This window comes from Xiphias gladius, chromosome 6 (genome assembly GCF_016859285.1).
Source record: "Xiphias gladius isolate SHS-SW01 ecotype Sanya breed wild chromosome 6, ASM1685928v1, whole genome shotgun sequence".
In the NCBI taxonomy this organism is placed as follows: domain Eukaryota; kingdom Metazoa; phylum Chordata; class Actinopteri; order Istiophoriformes; family Xiphiidae; genus Xiphias; species Xiphias gladius.
Window position 1 is genome coordinate 27,022,636 of NC_053405.1, and position 18,274 is coordinate 27,040,909.

At 40.2% G+C, this 18,274-nt stretch overlaps 1 protein-coding gene across 1 annotated transcript in view; it reads right to left on the minus strand.

The window, feature by feature from the left end:
• slc1a7b (solute carrier family 1 member 7b) overlaps window positions 1-17,278 on the minus strand; it is a 35,868-nt gene extending 18,590 nt beyond the window's left edge. The window contains exons 1-2 of the mRNA XM_040129200.1: window positions 17,138-17,278; window positions 4,913-4,992 (exon numbers count right to left, since the gene is read on the minus strand). Coding sequence (XP_039985134.1) covers window positions 4,913-4,992; window positions 17,138-17,278 — 221 coding nt within the window. The remainder of the gene's footprint in view (window positions 1-4,912; window positions 4,993-17,137) is intronic.
• Between the last annotated feature and the right edge of the window lie 996 nt (window positions 17,279-18,274).

The window sequence follows — 18,274 nt, forward strand, 5'->3', positions numbered from 1 at the left end:
CTGGAAATGTACTTGGCGATGTCGACACCTTCAGGCAAAGAGAGTAATTGCTACTACATTATTACCATTTGCATTAATAATTCCTTTTCATAGCTGCCCTTGTCTTTGTGAATAGTTTTGAGATATTTATTTTTCATTGGCGGAGGTTTGCCCTTTACTGAGTGCCATTCTGGTTTACCTTTGTTTTCCTTGCAAAACATCTATGAACTAGGCCTAACATGATGGTTGGACAAGTGGGCCTGAGTAAAAATTATCTCTCAAGCCACCCATTCAAAGCCCACTATTGTATGTAAGTAATTTCCCATACACCCATGTGTACACATCAGATATTCAACACCAAAGACCAACCTTTACAAACCTAAATTCTAAAACTGTGTTCATTTGTTATTTTGGGACAAATATTTCCATTAAGATTACATCTTATCTTTTGTCTTTTTTTTATTCATTCATTCAATTGATTCAGTGCAGATCTCTAGATGTTTCCCGCTCTTTGCACTGCTCCAAAAACAAGAAAGGATTCAAAGTGGCAACTTCACTATTTTAATAAACGTTATTGTGCCAACACATTTCCGATTACTGTCTGCTTCTTCAGGGCACTACTTTGTGCATCCCGGGGATCGATATTTGCACATAGTCTTCAGAGGCAAAGAATTCAGAGGGGAAGTCTGCTGTGGCTTCTAATCAATTGAGTAATTCATATGATTGATAGTCATTTCCTGAATGTTTTAGAGATAAAGTAAAATGTTAGTAGTAAACACAAGAAGAGCTACCAGTAACGGTACAGACAGCATTTTAATCTTGCATCACATCAGAGTTAATGGTGTTTGTTGGTTTTCTCTTGTGAATGTAAGGATCAATGCTTAATCCCCCGCTGCTTTCATTCAGGGACAGAATGGTAACACACACACACACACACACACACACACACACACACACACACACACACACACACACACACACACACACACGCACACACACACACACACACACACACACACACACACACACTGAGAGAGAGAGAGATGAATATATACTCAAAGCAGCTGTTCTGTATGAATGATAGTATAAAAGCACGAGAACCATATCAATGAATTGAAAGCCACCGCTGGCCTGAGCTCAGTGTATATATTGCCTGAATTGCTGTCATGTCATTCTTATTGTTACATAATTTATTATTGATAAATAAGAATTACAAGATAGCCATTATATTACATCCAGTACATGAACAAACTACTGCCTTTACTGTATAACTTAGGTATTTTTGTTCATATACCTTCTGACCAGTGCTATAAATCTTGGTAAGCGCCCACACTGTTGTTTCTTGACTTCTTTTTTAGACGTGTATGAGTCGAACATGTCAATTATATAGGTGAAAACTGAAGCACACTAAACATCAAGGCTTACTTTAGTGAATGTGCAAATGAAATTCCCTCAGAGCAACAGCTCCGATAAAGAATTTTTTTTTTTATAACCAAACATCAGTTAATTTGCACTTACTTTGCAAATAAACAGATGATCTGTGAGCTCCAGTTTCTTCCTTCATTATAAGCACAATCCTATAATCTAAGAACCACTGGGCATTCGTTAAGAGAAGCGAGCTGATGACTGCTTTGACCTTATTACATCAGTTATCGAATGAAATCCTTAGAGCAGAAGCCTTAATAGAAAGTTAGGATCAAGTGTCATCTATTATTATTTGCCGCCAGAGGTTGAGGATCAAGGGTCTGACTTTTGACAAGCCCTGATAGAAGTACACGTGTATTCACAAAATTAAGATCTTTTAGAAATGTGCATTTAATGGCAAGCAATGAAGATGCTTTGTATTATGTATTTATAGTGTTTTACTTAAAGAATTTCACAATGAGCCTCAATCATGACTGCACAGTCACACTCACACACACACACACACACACATACACACACACACACAAACACACACACACAAACACACACACACACACACACACACACACACAATAATGGTGGCATAACTGCCATGTAAAGCCCTGGCAGCAATTTGGGGTTCAGTGTCTAGCTCAAGGACACATGTGGATGGGAGGAACCCTGCAATCAATGGATGATCCAGTCCTCGGAGCCAAAGCTGCAAGGTTTTTTTTTAGGTCTTTTTTTGGCAAAAAAAAAAAAAATGCTTTTCATTTGGCATACAGTGAATGAGCTGTCTAATTAATGACCTAATTATCAAAAGGATTAGCTCAAAGGACAGTTTGACAGACTATTTAAGGTGTACCATTTTGTATCTTATCTGTTGTCTATTCTAGAGCCGGAGCCTGAGATATCAAGACCAAGAAGATGGGGCAATGAAATGACAGCTGTTGTGATTTTTCAAAGGCTGGATGTGGAAGAAAAATCAAATATTTGTCCTGTGATCATCACTTAATTTAAAATTCTCTGTGTATATGGTTATGTCTTGTACTCCAGAGAAGGTACTGCTAAAATGCACTGTCCCTCTTTTTGCCAATTTTGTGAAACGCACTGTCTACAGTAACATCACTCAAGTGAGGCAGCAAAGGCGCTGTAAACAATGCATTCAGACAAGATTTTGCTTGATCAAGACTAGGTCAAAACCTAGAATTTGGCTGGACTGCCCTTCATCTGTTTGCTTCTCTCCTACTGTCTGTGCTCACATATACAGTATTTCAATCCATCTGAATTCCCAATAAAGCTGCTCTCATTTTACATGTTTTTCTGTTTCTGTTGTCAGACAACGGAACAAGTATGAAATAATGACTGAAACGAGGTCCATGAAGACCACATGTTAACCAGCGGTCACTTCCAAGCCATTTCCAAGCTGCTGCTCTGCACTGCTAAAATCCTGATTTCATACGACGTTTTTTGACAAAATCACCATACACATAAGTTAAAGACCTCGTCTGTGCTATGATTTTGGCTATATTAACTTGTAAAATGATCACTTGGAGAGAAAGTTAGAAGCTCATTCGCGTCTGTGTCAGCTGCCGTGCCGTCAGTTTAATGAGACGCATAGAGAAGTGTGCCTGCGGAGAGAAAGCCTGACCTCGCGGGGCAATACTGGTGAGTCTCTTCTACGGAAAGTAGCTAAGGTTTGCCAAAAAAGTTGCTAGATTTTGCGCTAGCTGCTTTTGTGAAGAAAAGTCGCTAAAGGGGAGTGAAATGTTGACAAAGGCGCTCGGTTGGCTTCATTGCCTGTAAACGCCCCAACAATGACACAATAGAAACTGTTTGTGCTAATTCATTTTGAAAGAGCAACGGCCAGTCGGGAAAGGCCAACACTTGGCCCGCTGACCATTGGTGTAACTTTATCAGTCAGTCACGGACAATCGCATTTATAGGACTGGCCCCGCTGTTGCGGCCCAGCCAAATAATGTGCCTGTGTGCTCAGGCAGAAAGCAACCAGGAGAGGTCAAAAGTGTGGAGAGCGGTGTGAGTATTAACTGCAGAGAACAGCTAGACCAGCAAGTTGAAAATCATACAGCATTTTACAGCATTTTACAGCATTTTATCACTTTATTGTTAATGTTCTTGCACTTATTACAGCCGAGCAGCGAGCCTTCTTCTCGCCGGAAGCTATGTGAACAAGAATGTAGCCAATCAGTATTTCCTAAATGAGAGGTCAATGCAATCCCCTCTCTCAAACTACTGTAGTGCTTGCTGTAGAGCAAACAAATCTTTTGTGCCGATTCTTTTTTGCCTTTACTTCATGACGGGTCTGTAGCTGTCTGTATGCTTGGACTCTAAAGTCCAACATGACAAAAGCTCTCGCCTTCTCCCACCCTCTCTGCTTTTATATGGTACCAAACTAACGGCCAGCTACTATAACCCCAAAGGGTGTTGAAAATGTACTTGAGTACTGTGTGACACAGCCCAGCTTGCTGCAGCAGTGCAGGAGGTGAGTGACTGGTGAACTTCCTGTAGCTGTACGTGCCTGTGTTGAGGCCGCTCAGTACTACAGTCCTATATACTTGACACAATCTAACACGACTCGTCTGCCGGTCATACCAGCTCTTGTTCACACTTGCTACCCTTGACACATGCCGAACTACGGCCCCTGTGAAGAGTATTGAAAAGCCCGCTTGGGGGCCTTTGGGGCTCACGGGATTCATTCATGTACCAGAGTCAGACAGTCAGCTCAGTCTTTGTTGGCGTGAGGATACTATTCCTGCTGCCTGCAGAGTCTCGCTGCTGCGGTTTGGTTGATAGAACCTAATTTTTATGCCTGATAGTGTTAATAATTGTTTTGCTTATGGATTGATATACTTTTATCATCTCAAGGTCATTTATTATTCCTGCTACTGTCATGATACAACATACATACAGTATGAGCTGGTAGATTTAATAAGTAGATTTAATAAGTAATCAGCTTTATGTGGCCTACAGCTTGATATTCTGGGAGCATAATGAAGCATATTGCTTCACTTCACCTCGATAACCACAAATCCTGTTCGTGTACTCTGCACTCTTCTGGCCTGAAAGGTCCGCAATGCCTAATACTCGAACCCCGAAGAACTCGAAAGTTGTCTTAAGGTCTGGACCCAGGTATACTGAGGCAACATAATACTTGAACGTCCTGGCACTAACTGGCTGAACCTTGAGGAGTCTCACAGTTTCATGCGCCAGCGAACAAGGCAGGGTCAATTCAAACACGTCTCACCCTATTTCCCATAAAAATGAGTCAGACGCAAAATCTAATCTTAGCAAAGCCACGATGTACGTAATGTTTTCGCCTAATTTTTGAAAAGGTGACAGCTCTAAATGCAATTAGCTAAATGGCGAGAACAATGTGATCTGTATAAGCTGACCCAGAAAAGTGAAGAATAAAAGTAGGTGAGTGGGTTCAAGCTGTGAGGGTTTTATATATATATATATATATATATATATATATGTATAATGAAGTGCTGGAGACAGACATCATTACCTGGACACCACGAGTGGGAGAATCAGCATCTTCAGCATCCTCATCAGCAGCTCTCCAGGAAACTGGAAGTACTTCACCTCCTGTCAAGAAGAGAGAACAAGCAATGATGGTTACAGGTAATTTGTGGAAGAGCATTACCGTTCACAGCTTGTGAAAAGGAATTAGATGTTATCTTAAAAATAATGAACACGAATAAGAGAGTGTTAGGATGTCTGGATCACTGCCGGGGCTGAAATGAACAAACTGATCTCAATGTCACAAAGAAGAAAGGAATAGCAAAAAAAAAATTAAAAATCATCCATTACTTGGTAAGAAAATGAGAAAGGCTGAATCATCTCTATGTTCATTCATCTTTTGGCTATAAACTGACATTGTTAGCCATTTCCTTGGTGAATTTCTAATCCTCACATGCCCATGTGTACTTTGATAGCGTTTTTATTGTTGAGGTTTTAGTTTTTCCTCCTGTGCATACTGGCCACAAGGAGACCCCTTTTTAAAGGGATTTCAGCGTAAGTGACAGCAGCCAAATCCACAGTCCTCCAAAGTGCACTCCAAAGTTCAGCCAAAGCTAATACAAAATATAAAGCCTCAGCTGTCTGAGTTAGACAAATCAAACGGGTATCTTCCACACTGGTCAGCTTGGGCTGCCGGTTTTTTTCTCCTCTAGGTCTCTGATGCTGGTAGAGATTGCTGAGAGGGAAGAAAACATCAAGCAATTTGAAGAAACCTTCAGTAATCAGTAACACTAGACAGGCTGTATTTTGGGATCTAGCAAAACCATTTCCACTGTAAACTGTATTTTCATGATTTTCATCTCATCTCACTGGATCCTAAAGTTGCAATAATAGATTTTTTTTTTGACATCTTGGGTGCAGAACACTGGCTTCTACGAGCTGAATAACACAGCCCTAAAGCTGATGTGTTGGCAAGAATGTGTTTCATATAGTATAGCTGTAACACAATGTGACCTGTTCATGTACATGTCAATGTAGTGTTGCCGTCAATAGGTGAAATCTGACAATGATTTTAAAAGCGGCTACAAGTGATATTTTTATCATAATAACAATGTATTAAATGACAATGGGACAATGTGAGAGGCCTCGCTCAAAGCGATGAACCTACAGAGAATTGTCAGCTGAATCTGCAGCTCCCCTCAGCATTAAAGAGCTTTATAGTGAGTTTCAGCTCATTGTTTTGTCTGTCCGGACCACAAGTTCACGTTTCTGGTTCACTCTCACCGCTCTCTTGGTGTCCTTTTCGGCCACAGCAGGCAGTTGCTTTCAGAGAGGAAGCTTCAAAATCCTCCTTTACATTACTGTAGCCGCTCAGCACCAAACAGCACGCAAACACAGCAGGAGAGAAAAAGGTGAGCATAGCGGAGCATTAGCAGCTAAGGAGCAAGATATTTCTCTCAGCACTTAAAGAGAGTGAATATAACACTTATATTCATCAGGTGGCCAGAGACAAAATGCCAAACGAAGGATAATGTTGCTCCATAGCTGCTGGATGTGTAAATGAGTTTCCATCATCAACTTAAAATGTGATGATGTAGATGTTATGTGTACCAGTTGTTTCTGCTGCCTTCAAGTGGCCATGAAAATCAGTTAATGCAGGTTAAAGTCACTTCCAACACCAGAGATACTGGGGCTTAGCACCTCGAACTAAGAAGCAGTATAGGATCCTCCTTTACTATTCAAGGTCAAAGTGGACATCCTGTAGGAAAAAGGTATTAATTGCATGGTTCACATAAAATCCGTTGACTTTCTTTCTATTAAGAAATGAGACCCATTGTTATTCACCCAGATACCACTGATAATTATTATTATTCCAGCTAAATACACCTATTACTCAGTACACTGTGTGCTGTGCCAGAGACCTGAATAGGTGGAAGCAATGTTTTTTGGCACGTGACAATTTCTACCACTTGCCAGAGGAGGTAGTGGAGAAAGCAGAAGGAGTTAGGGAGTCAGATCTAAACACAGAGGGGTGCAGTAACTCTACACTGTAAAGAATAGGAGAGCAGCCAAAAAACGTCAAACATAAACCACCAGTGACACATTTGCAAGGTCCAGCAGCTGTGGGTGGCTGTTTGGCAGAAGTCTGCAGATCTCAGAGGTTTTTTGTGTATTTGTCTCAGTCTCCGCGGTACTTAACACAGGCCTCTATCTCGAGCAGCAGTGGACAGCTGTTTTTTGTCAGCTGTGCTGTTTCCATCCCCTGCAGCCAGACCTCATATCTCCACACTGTCAAAATGAGCCCGGCAGTGTATCAGGAGTTCGAAAAAAGCTTCTTTCTTTCCAAGTCATCACCATAGTCATAGTCTGGCTTAAAGGATCTGCAACAGGATTCAGTGTTTGATAATCCTGCTCTTTAATTGTATATCGTGTATTATTTATTGTTATGTTTATTGTACCACCTTTAACTGTGTGATTCAGGCAGTGTCTAGTATTTTCAGCAGCATAAATGGCAATGAAAAAGATCATACACATCATTCTTCAGCAGTTAGCTAATAAATAAGTTGAGGACAGGTTGACCTTTTGTTTAATCATCCTTAATGATTTAGGTGTGTCTATACACTCAATCTGTGCTTTTTTGTTTTTGTGAGATAGACAAATTTTTTAGTGGCATAATGGACACACAAAAGGCTCATGGTGCAGGACCGGTGACATGATAGTTTCTGTGTGAAAGGATCCATGTGACTGAACCTGTCTCCTAGAAATGACCTCTATACACTACTAATTAAATCAATTAATTAGACATAATTAGAAAACATTTTAAAATGAAAGCATCTGACAGGTTGCAAATTGTTAATACAAAAAGCATCTGAAACAGGATGGGTTTACTTTATTAACATTATCTTTCCCTAACCCGAACCCTTCCATAAACCCATCCACACTTATGATGCTAATCCCATTCTCCTGCATCAGGGTCCCGTGCTCTGCACTCCCACAATCCACCTCGCTACAACTTCTTTCAGGTAGGCCTACAATAACTTCCGTCCACGGGTTGTCAAAACAAAGAGACATCATTTCTGACTCTAGTAGGCAGCTGTTTTCGGATAAAAAAAATATTCAAATATATTTTTTAAATATATAAAAAGACATTGTATTTCCATACTGTTTTTCCCTCAGGAGTTAGTAGAGACTGAAAACAGAGCCAGAAGGAGAGTGAATATTACATTCCCCAGGTGGCCAGAAACTCCAAACAAATGCAAATGTTACTCTGTATCTGCTGGGTGTGTAAATGTTTGCCAACAAGTTCAACATAGCAACTGCCTGAGGTGTTGTATATTGGTCTTTGGAAAAGGTTTAGTAACACAGTTTCATAGCCTTCAATCACGTGACTGGAAACTGTGAGCACAGATTACACGTTCACGCCCCTGTAAAGAAGTTAGAGGTTAGTGTATGTGTTACACCTACAGCCACTAGAAGACTTGGACAGACGTAGAGAACAATAAGTGGAGCCAAATTCAGAGAAAATCTTGAAGAGCAAGATTGTCTTGCTGCTGCCGGCTGTAGATAAGCTGTAGCGTCTAAGAGGGAAATTATGTCCTCGCGTTACCCAATGCAACTGTCTAAAAAGACTCGGATAGCTTTAAAAACAGAGAGCATGTCCTGCAAAGGCCCAGACTTAATCCCAGAGAAAATTGGTAGGATGATGTGTTAAAAAACACTTAACAGGCATTAACCGACCGAGTAAGCAAATTTTAAGGAACACATATTCAGATAAGAGCCTGAAATATTTCAGGAAAAAAAAACCATATCTCTTATACACTGCTGCTTTGCATCTGCAGTTATGTGGCAGCAGGGGACAAAGTCATTCTTTTACAAGTTATAAACACGTTATATGTGAGTCTCAATCTTTGCCAATGAAGTCAAGTCCAGCTCCTAATTCTTGTGTTTCAAGTTCTCGTGGGAATTGGGAACGGTGGCAATTCCTGCTGGCCTCATAAAAGTGGCAGACAGTTGACGTTAAACATTACCAATTGGTGGTCTATGTTAAACAACCTTAATGCTTCCAGATGTTGGCATTTTCTAAGATCATTACCATGCCAACTGTGTCAGGGTCTCATTGATTTCATGTTTGCAAAATGTATTACTTAAGTCTAGCTCTTAGCTAACTTTATCTTAAGCTAGTTAAAGGCAGGCCGAAGACCACTAATGCTAGCCTTAAGTTACAATTCCTTATTGAATGCGGTCAGAAGCTGTAGTATTAACATTTTTGATTTTTCCATGTTACCTTCCATTTTTGGGATGGTAACATAACCACAGCTTAGTCTTTATATCTGAATCCGAGTCTAAGTCTACACCTCTGTGTAGCAGACATAACTATAGCAGACAATGGAGAAATTTTTTTCTGTCACTGCACCCGTCACTTAGACTGTAGTTATTTTATTGTGATATCATAGTTGTTTTATATGTTATTACTATAAAGCCTGGACAAAGTCAGACTGAGAGAAATCTCTGTTATTTACTAAGGTAGGATGAGCACGAGGCAACCACCGTGGCTGGTAGGCTGAGACAGCGATCTGCAGTATCTATCTGCTGATTAATAAATATGGAAAAGTTGTGTTCTGCATAGAGCTGATGGAAGTAAGTGTGAGGTAAGGGATGTCAGCGAGGACGTTGGATTGAGGGGCTGTAGGCCGAGGCTGGTGCATAATGACAGCTAAAGAGCTTTTCCGTTGGGCATTAGGCAGAGAGAGCTTAGTTTGCTGTATAAGAGCAGGATCAGCACTCACATACAGCAGAGAAGGTTTGTCTCTGTCTGCTCATCTTGCACTCATGCATATGGGCCGGTGTGTATCTGCCTGTGTGTGTGTGTGTGTGTGTGTGTGTGTGTCTGTGGTGACTGTTGTTTGTGGTACATGGGGCAAGTGCAGCTGTTGCCAAAGGACCAAGTCAACAGGGCAGCTGCAGTTTGGTAGGTTTCATCAGCCAAGTGTGAAACAATATGAAGTACCAGTATATAATATACAATATTCTTCCTCACACGAATGAAAAGTTACATTTATCAATAATAAACCTCACCCCAGCTCAATTCAGTGTGCTCGGGGGTTTTGCTAATGTTAGCAAACTTTACATAGATATTGCTGTATAACTGACATTACTGAGTCAGGGCACTAACTTTATTGTTCTTCTCTACTTGTGCTACTGTCACACTCTGTTTTGGCTGTTTTGGCTGTCTTCATTATGATGTAATTGTCACTAGTGGCCACAGGGGCCAGTCTGACATAGTTAGATAAAAGTTGCATAGCTGTGCTTTAAAAATATGAGAAAATACAAACAGAAAAAAATACTTGTGTGGATTTGAAGAAGAGTGAAATTTTTTTCTTTGCACTTTTAAAAAATGTTAAATGGATTCAGGGAGCTTTCTGTTATGAATTACTGTATGATAAACCTGAAATTTTGACACATGCCCCTTAAAGTGAGCCTATGTACCTTTTGCTGAACAGCGGCCAATGTTAAATTTTTAACACAATCTTCCTCTAATCTTTCAAGATTCACATCTGGCTTTCAAAACTGTCTTTGGTTATTATCACATGTAAGACAGTGGTATGCTTGCTTAAGACAAACCACTAATACTGATGCTGCTGCTTATGTAATCTGTGTTATAAGTCTCTGACAGACTTCATACCTCCCAAGCAGCACCAGTAAGAGAGAAACATATTAATTTGGAGTCAATATAACCTTCAGGGACAATCAACATTTGTGTTGGAGGCTAATCTCTATCCACACGACAGAATAACACATAGCTATAGATTCTGTCAAAACACTAGTGGCTTGACCTCAGTTGCTTTTTGCCAACCAGAAAGCAACTCCAGTAATAAACAATACTGCAATCATCCATTGTATAGTTTGCAATTCTAATTTATTTTCGCTCGGATAAAAATAATGGCTCGCCAACTCCACGACACCTGCGCAAACCACAGGCAATGGTAGAGATTTTTTTTTTTTTTTTGCAGGGTCTGGTTGGGGACTTCATTATTTATTGCCGGGCCTATCTAATATGCAGTAAATACACAGTATGAATCAACAAAGCTAGTAGCAGGTGTATGGCACTTGAAAGACAATGTCAAGCATCATATGACCACTTCTGTCGATTCAAAACACAGCACGCTAACAATGAAAGTTCAGACAGAAGGCAGAAAATAGACAAGATACAGAATAACTGAGAAACTGAGAAACTACACATCTCATTAAATATGCAGCACAGAAATGCCTGTCATCTTTGGTGACAGCATATTCCAGCCAGGAGTTCTGCCACCTCTGAGAGAAGCTGTGTTGCGGCGGGTATATTTACAAGGCTGGGTGCTGGGTCCCCTTCGTCTGGCTGCAGGCCAGCTAACATTGTCAACAGCCGTTAGGGGTAAGTGCACCAGAGGAGCGACAGTAGCCTGTCACGGTAGGTCTCCCCTGCTGTTCCAGCTCTCTCTCTTCAGACCTTCCTCCACTCTCTCATGTTCACTGGTTTCTGGTTCCTCTTGATAAGGCTGTTCGATGATGAAATTCTGTTTTTTTTTTTTTTTTATGCGGCTAGGGTATGAGAGCAAACTTAAAAAGAGGTTTAGTTAAGTAAACGTATTTCTCCTGACATGTGTAACGTGAAGTCTCCCAGGTGACTGCAGAGAACAGAAGAGCGCTACTACAGTTATTGGCACCACTGGACTGGATCAGCCAGAGAATTGGATAAAAAGCAGCTGAATAAAGCAAATGAAACAGGATATTATGTGTTAAATGTCTGTAATTTATCTATATAATTTCTTGCTGGGGGTACAGTGGGGCTGTTGTGGTTTATGTTGGGACTATAGCCCCAAATGTGCCCACTCTAGCGCTCCACCGATGAGGACTGAAGCTCAGAGGTGGACCTTGAGTTGAGACTTTTTTGTCAAACTACACTTCCAAACACTTATAAAGGTCACGTTAGGATCACAATAACATGAGCATATTTGACATAAAAAATATGACCAAGGAATTGTGGTTACGTTTGACACTAACAACACTTAAGAGCTGCAGAGTAGAGGCCAGAGTCAAAGTACTTCAATAGTGACATACCAATGCAGCCAATGGAAGGCCCGCAGGAGGAGGACGCTCATGTTTGAAGAATTCATTTAGACAATTAGTCTGTGTAAGAGGCCTCTCTTTGGTCTCCAACCTACAACTCAGTTTACAGTAACTGGTATTTGTGTATGTTACTCCTCATGTCACAGTAGGATCCTTGGTGGGCAAGTAGGGCCCAGCTGGTGAGTGACAGGATGCCAATATGTGCCAGAAGCACCAAGGTTTAAGCTACCGTGAAAGAAACACACACACACACACGTGGCGGGTGTCTGTGCTCTGACCTTAAGCCTATGAGATTTTCTACTTCAGGACTGCTACTATTTAGGTTCAAGGTAGCATTGTTGTGTGCGTAAATCAGGAAAGCAAGCCTTTGTGCCTTCAGTAACGCCTGCGCATTCTTGCCTGCATCCTTTAAACAGGTAGTTTTGTGAGAAATCCATTATCATATCCTTGAACCGCTGATAATATTTTATAGGAATACTACATGAACTCAACTTCAGCTTCTGTTTGTTACATTTCTCAAAAAACGTAAAAACTCACTGTAAACTGAACAGAATATAGCAGTAGCTTCAAAAAAAAAAATGTCATCTGAAAACATCAGCCCCAAAGAATCTTCAATTCCATTAGTGCTTTTAGAGCAGCTGCAGTGGATGTTGTATGGGTTTGCTAATGCCTTCCTCATACAGCCCAAGTTCTGATCACTGCTTCTGGTGGTACAGGGACTAAACAGCACAGACATATCTATTCTGGTTGCTGAAGGACAAAATTGATGTAATTTGCTGTGGAAACCATCTTACTTCTTGTAATTTTTCCTCTTCTTCTCCAAGTTTGGACTTTCTTTGCTCTAATGGAGCTGTGCATACATACACATATGTAGACAGAGAAAGGAAGGTAGAGGGAGAAAGAGAGAGAGATTTAATTTCACAAAAAATGTTATTCAAGCACTATATAAGCTTCAATAACATTTTCTCAAAGTATAAATGTGCAGTCTAAGAAAATAAGGCTGATTGTGTCATTAAGGTTATGTCGGCTTGGGTTTGGAGACTACGAATGCAAATCTATAAATAAAGCTTTGCTTTACAAACTGGTTTGAGTCTGAAAGATGTGGGATGTTGGAGGGTCTAAAAAAGAGCTATCTGTTGCATTATGGGGAAATGTAGGATCCAGCATTTTTTTGGATCTTAATCCAGATTAGGGAATAAATGTTGGGATATTTGTTTACTGTTGCATTGATACGGTAATTCTTTTTTTTTTTTTTTTTTAACCTGTCCCTCAGAAGTTCCCTAAAATAACGGAAGCTCAACACAAAATGGAGTACCACTATAACAGTGACATTAAAAGTTTGCCTGATGGCTTTAATTTGAACTAACTAATCCCCTGAACGACATCTGTTTAGTTTTGATTTTACGGTTTCTCTCTCGCTCTTTTCCTAAACAAACATCAGATTTTCCTGCTGTCATTTTGATTTGGGGAGGGTTGAGGCAGTGTCTGTAAATCTTTGCTGCGGACCCCAGGAGAAGTAGCTACGAAGGTAAAGAAATAAACGAGTATGTTTCCTCTTTTTTACAATGGTTGGGAACTTTTCAAGCAGTAATGCTTAAATACTTTATGGCAAAGTACAATTTTTGTGCACACACAGAAACAGAATTGCATAATACACTCAGTTTCCACTTTATTAGGTAATGCGTGCAGTTTAATGCAATCGAAAACAAGTGATCTGCTAAAAAGTCTGCTTTTTTTGAAACAGCCAAAGAAGTTTTGATTTAATTTTATGTTTCAGCACTGAGGTCATAAGTGATGTGTTGTGCTGGACTATTCTACTCAGAGGTGTTTCTGCCCCCCCCCCCCATGTATGATATGCGAAGAACAAAAAAGTAGGAACAACTCTCAATATCATCAAGTCCAGTACAACACATAATTGAATTCACACATTTCACACAAAGTCCCCCAAATCTGAACCTTATAAAGCTTCATAAAAGTAGAATCTGTGGCAGAACTGTTGCAATGAATTGCAATCGATTGCAGGTGTACCTGGTAGAGTGGCCACTGATTATGTGTAACATGTTAAATGTCCATCTGTAATCTGACTTTATGTCATTTTACCCTCTCATAGCCTACTAAATCAAACATGCAGAAGTCACTTTCCTCTTTGGGGACAACTGACTGTCGAAGTTTCCGTTTCTCCAGCTGCTATCAGTCACTCTTAGAGGAGCTCTTGGCCCCCTCCGTATTTTAATAGGCGAAAGCTCCACTGTGCACCTAAAGCAGTTCAGTCCTACTGGGACTCGGCAGTAAAACACAATTAAGCTAAAAGCAGCCACACTTCTGATGTTCAAATATCTATATGCTCCTATTACTGCTTCACTGCACTTTCTTTGTGTTTTTATATTGTGCGTGTGACTATAATCCGTGTTGCAGTATAATGCATTTCCGCATTAAATCATACTAATATCAGTTGATAAACATTGTATCACGCTTTTCCAATTTGGCGCTTGAACTGGGGAATCTGCAGCTGATGCTGTGATTCTGTAGACCCTTCTAATACTATAATCCAGATTTATGTCATAGATTCAGCCATACATTTCCGCTCAGTGTGTTCTTGTGTGGAAACTGTTTAACATGTTTATGTAAGTCAGAGAATCGTGTCGGTTTTTAATTAATATTCTTTTTTAAAATTTGGGCTAATCTTTTAAAATTTCGCCACTGCACAGTCTAAGTTCTCCTCAGAAATTGGTCATCTTTTATTATCTCACCTTACTAATTCCAGGCATGCACTCATAGACACACACACACACACACCAGAACAGATTGACTGTATTTACTCTCTCAGCTCTTGACCCTCAAACCCAGAGGGATCTGGGTGTCTACAAATTGTCTGAAAACATAAAGGTCTTTGGCTCCTGCGTACCTTGTAATGCGTCACACTGACAGGCACTCTTATTTGATGTACAATTAGAGAAAGCATTTGTTTGATTGGTTTGTAATCCCCTATTGTGAAAGTAAAGGAGTCACGGGCTATTTTTAGGCCTTTTTGAGAATATGACAGAGCTTTAGTCAGGGCGTGATGGGAAAGAAGAGGCTGCATTTGGTTTATGGAGCCCCTGCATAAAGCTCCTTGGTGGCTTTATTCGGAGCAATGTGGTGAACCTGCCACATGTTTTTCTTGTGTATTTACTGTACGCTTTTGGGTTTGTTCTTCGCCTGGATTTGTACATTGAAGCACCCATAAATAAAAAGAATTACCAGAAACTAAACACACCCCACATTTCCCCCCCATGAAACACCAATCAAAGCCAATTTCAGCTTGTGTATTCCTATTTAGTTCAAAGGTCAGAGCGCATATAGCAATGGTTACAGTGCTCACTAAATGCTACAAGTTGAAAAGTTTTGCTCATCTGTCAGAATTTAACCTATTGAACGTAACTACTAAACCAGCAAAATAAAATATTTGACTTTTAAAAGTTTTTTATTTGAATCTGATAAACCTTAAGAAAAAGTCAGTGCCGGTAATCCTGCAGCTGAAAAGAAATGTATTTCTACCACAGTAAATGGAGGATGGACAGTTTGAAGGATGGAGTCTGTTTTCTTTGTTTGCTTTTTTGTGAAACCTTTAAGTTGGAGAATTTGCAAAATATTAATACAGTTGACAGTGATTCAACTCTGACTTAAACCATACTGGTGTTTGCATTAAAAACACTTTTAACATACAGTTTTCCCTGAGTTTCTCCCCTTTATCCCCTACGTAGCTTTAAAGTTGGAAAAATAATCTTGTCCCACACTGTTTGACATTGTCATATATACTGTGTGTCTGCTTGTTCCAACTTTCTGAAGCTATATGATGTTTACTCAAAATGAAATATTCATACCCAAGAATTTCCCGAGTTTCCTATGGTTGTACAATTCCATCAAATGGAAATATTCTAGATATCCTGGGAATCATTTTAGAAACATTTTCCCAAAAGTCAGACTCATATTCATGTTTTCTTTGGAATCTTTGGGTTCTCCACTAGAATTTGAAATAAGGTTATGAAGGAGTTATGAAGTCTGCACTGTATTACAATTCAACAATCGCATACTGTACTGGTATCTGTTGAAAATAAATGCCAATGCGATGTTCACTGTCACCTATTTTTTCCCATTTCAGGCACATTTTACGTTTAGAATTTGATTTTCATGACATGAATGTAAACCAATGGATGCCTAAAGTTATTAGATTAATACCGATGCAATAACGTGTAGGCAGCAGTTTTCTGTCATAGCTGATCGAGGTGGAGCTAGTTTTAAATACTTTATATACAGTTAGATAGTTTAACCCTTTAGTCCAGTGATTCCCAACCTAGGGTTCGGGCCCCGACAACGGGCAACAAGATGTCTGGGCGGTCGTGAGATGATTAATGGGGTAGAAAGGAAGACAGAAACAAAGTTCTGCAGCACCAATTTATATTCATTTTTGTGACTTTTCTCTGAAAAAAAACTGAAAGTTTTTTTGTGAAATATTGGAGAGTTTGACTGCTTTGGGCCTTGAACACTTATTTAAATGAAACCATGTAGAAAGTTTAGAGGGGAAATTTCTCTCTGGTGGAATTGTTAGCAACTCATACACATCTATATTGGGACAAGGGGCCCAAACAGAACACAAGTAGTTCCTACAAAGGTTGTGAACTTCTTAACGTTTGAATAAGCTTATGTATTGTATGTTTTTTATGTAAATTCTTAATCTGAAAAGTAGTAGCTATAGCTATGGAGTGAAAAGTACAACATTTTTCTCTGAACTGTAGCGGAGTGGATGTTTAAAGTAGGTTAAAATGCAAAAACGAAAGTACATCAAAATTTTACTCAAGTACAATACTTGAGTAAATAGACTTAGTTACTCACCATCATTACAAAATGATATGCTTTTGAAAAATGAACAGTATACATGAAATTTTGTTAATTGCTAAAACATGCAAGTAATGACCAAAAACCACAAAGGTCAACACTGATATGAGGCCTAGTATCAGTGTTAAACTGTGGGAAAAGTGCAGTAAAGTATGACATGGGATGAGGAGGAGCACTCAGCCGCTAACACCTATGGAGCTTTACACCGAGGGACAAGATTCTCTCCCAAACCCCATCTTCTGCCTGAATAACGTCACACCGGGTCAATGGGAAGAGACAGACTGACCTGCTCCGTGAGGCGCCGTGTCCTCAGGAAGAATCCCAAAAGACACCCAATGACCACAGCCAGCACAGACATGATGAGGAGCCCATTCTGTTTGCAGACATTCTTCACCCTCATCCACACTGCGTCCAAAGCCACGGCCATCGTGAACCTGTCCCGTGTCCTCTCAGCAACCCATAAATGTAACCAACCCAAAGCCCTAAAATCCACGAGTGAGGATGAAAACTGACCAAAAAGGAGCAAGACAGGATGTTGTGTGAAATATCCAATGCTCTGTGATGTCTTATAGTACCCTCGGACTCTGCATCCCTCTCGTCCTCTCGCTGCGGCAATCTGCACTAAGCTAAGAAGATCCTCTCACTTTCCAGGCATCCCCTCCCTTCCTGCTCCACCCATCAGTGGTCCTCTGAGTGCTGACCCACCGCCAGGGGGATGGAACAGCTGGCAGCCGTGTCCTTGGGGGTTAACATCACCAATCCTGTTAGAGCACTACTGTATTAAACAGGTCTGAGGCTGGATTAAAGGTCCATGAACAATTTGACAAAGGTTAGCAGAGTTAAGCAACCTCACAGGCATCCTGAACTTGGTACACTGACAGAAAAGAGAATGACAATTGAGATTTAGAAAAAAAAATGTAATACAGTACATAGTGGTTTGTGAACAGCCCATAAGAGCTACATAACATAATGATAATACAAATGTACATATGCCGGGGTCAGATCAACAGCAAGTTTGCACCTATAGTCCCTAACATAAAAATTCAGTTTAAGGGGCTGGGGGCTGGAGGCAGCTTCATCCCAACAGTTCCGCTCTTTCTGTCCGTTCTCCATGTGTGTCAGTGTCTTTGAACCAAGACCAAGTAAACCTCATTGGAACCTTACCTAAGTCTTACTTGTGATTTGTATTCCTATGATTAAGTATTGCACTTCCATAAAGTTGTAGGACTTACAAGGAAAAAAAATGGTCAGAGTTCATTGTGCAAAGGCTGGGATGCCTTTGACTTTCAGTCTCTAGTGTGGGTCAAGCTCCAAAACACTGGATGCTTCGCTTTCAATGATGCAACTCAAACGCATGTCTTTATTAGACCCTCTACTACATGCCAGGTAAATGCATATATCTGTAAAAAATAATGTGAATGAC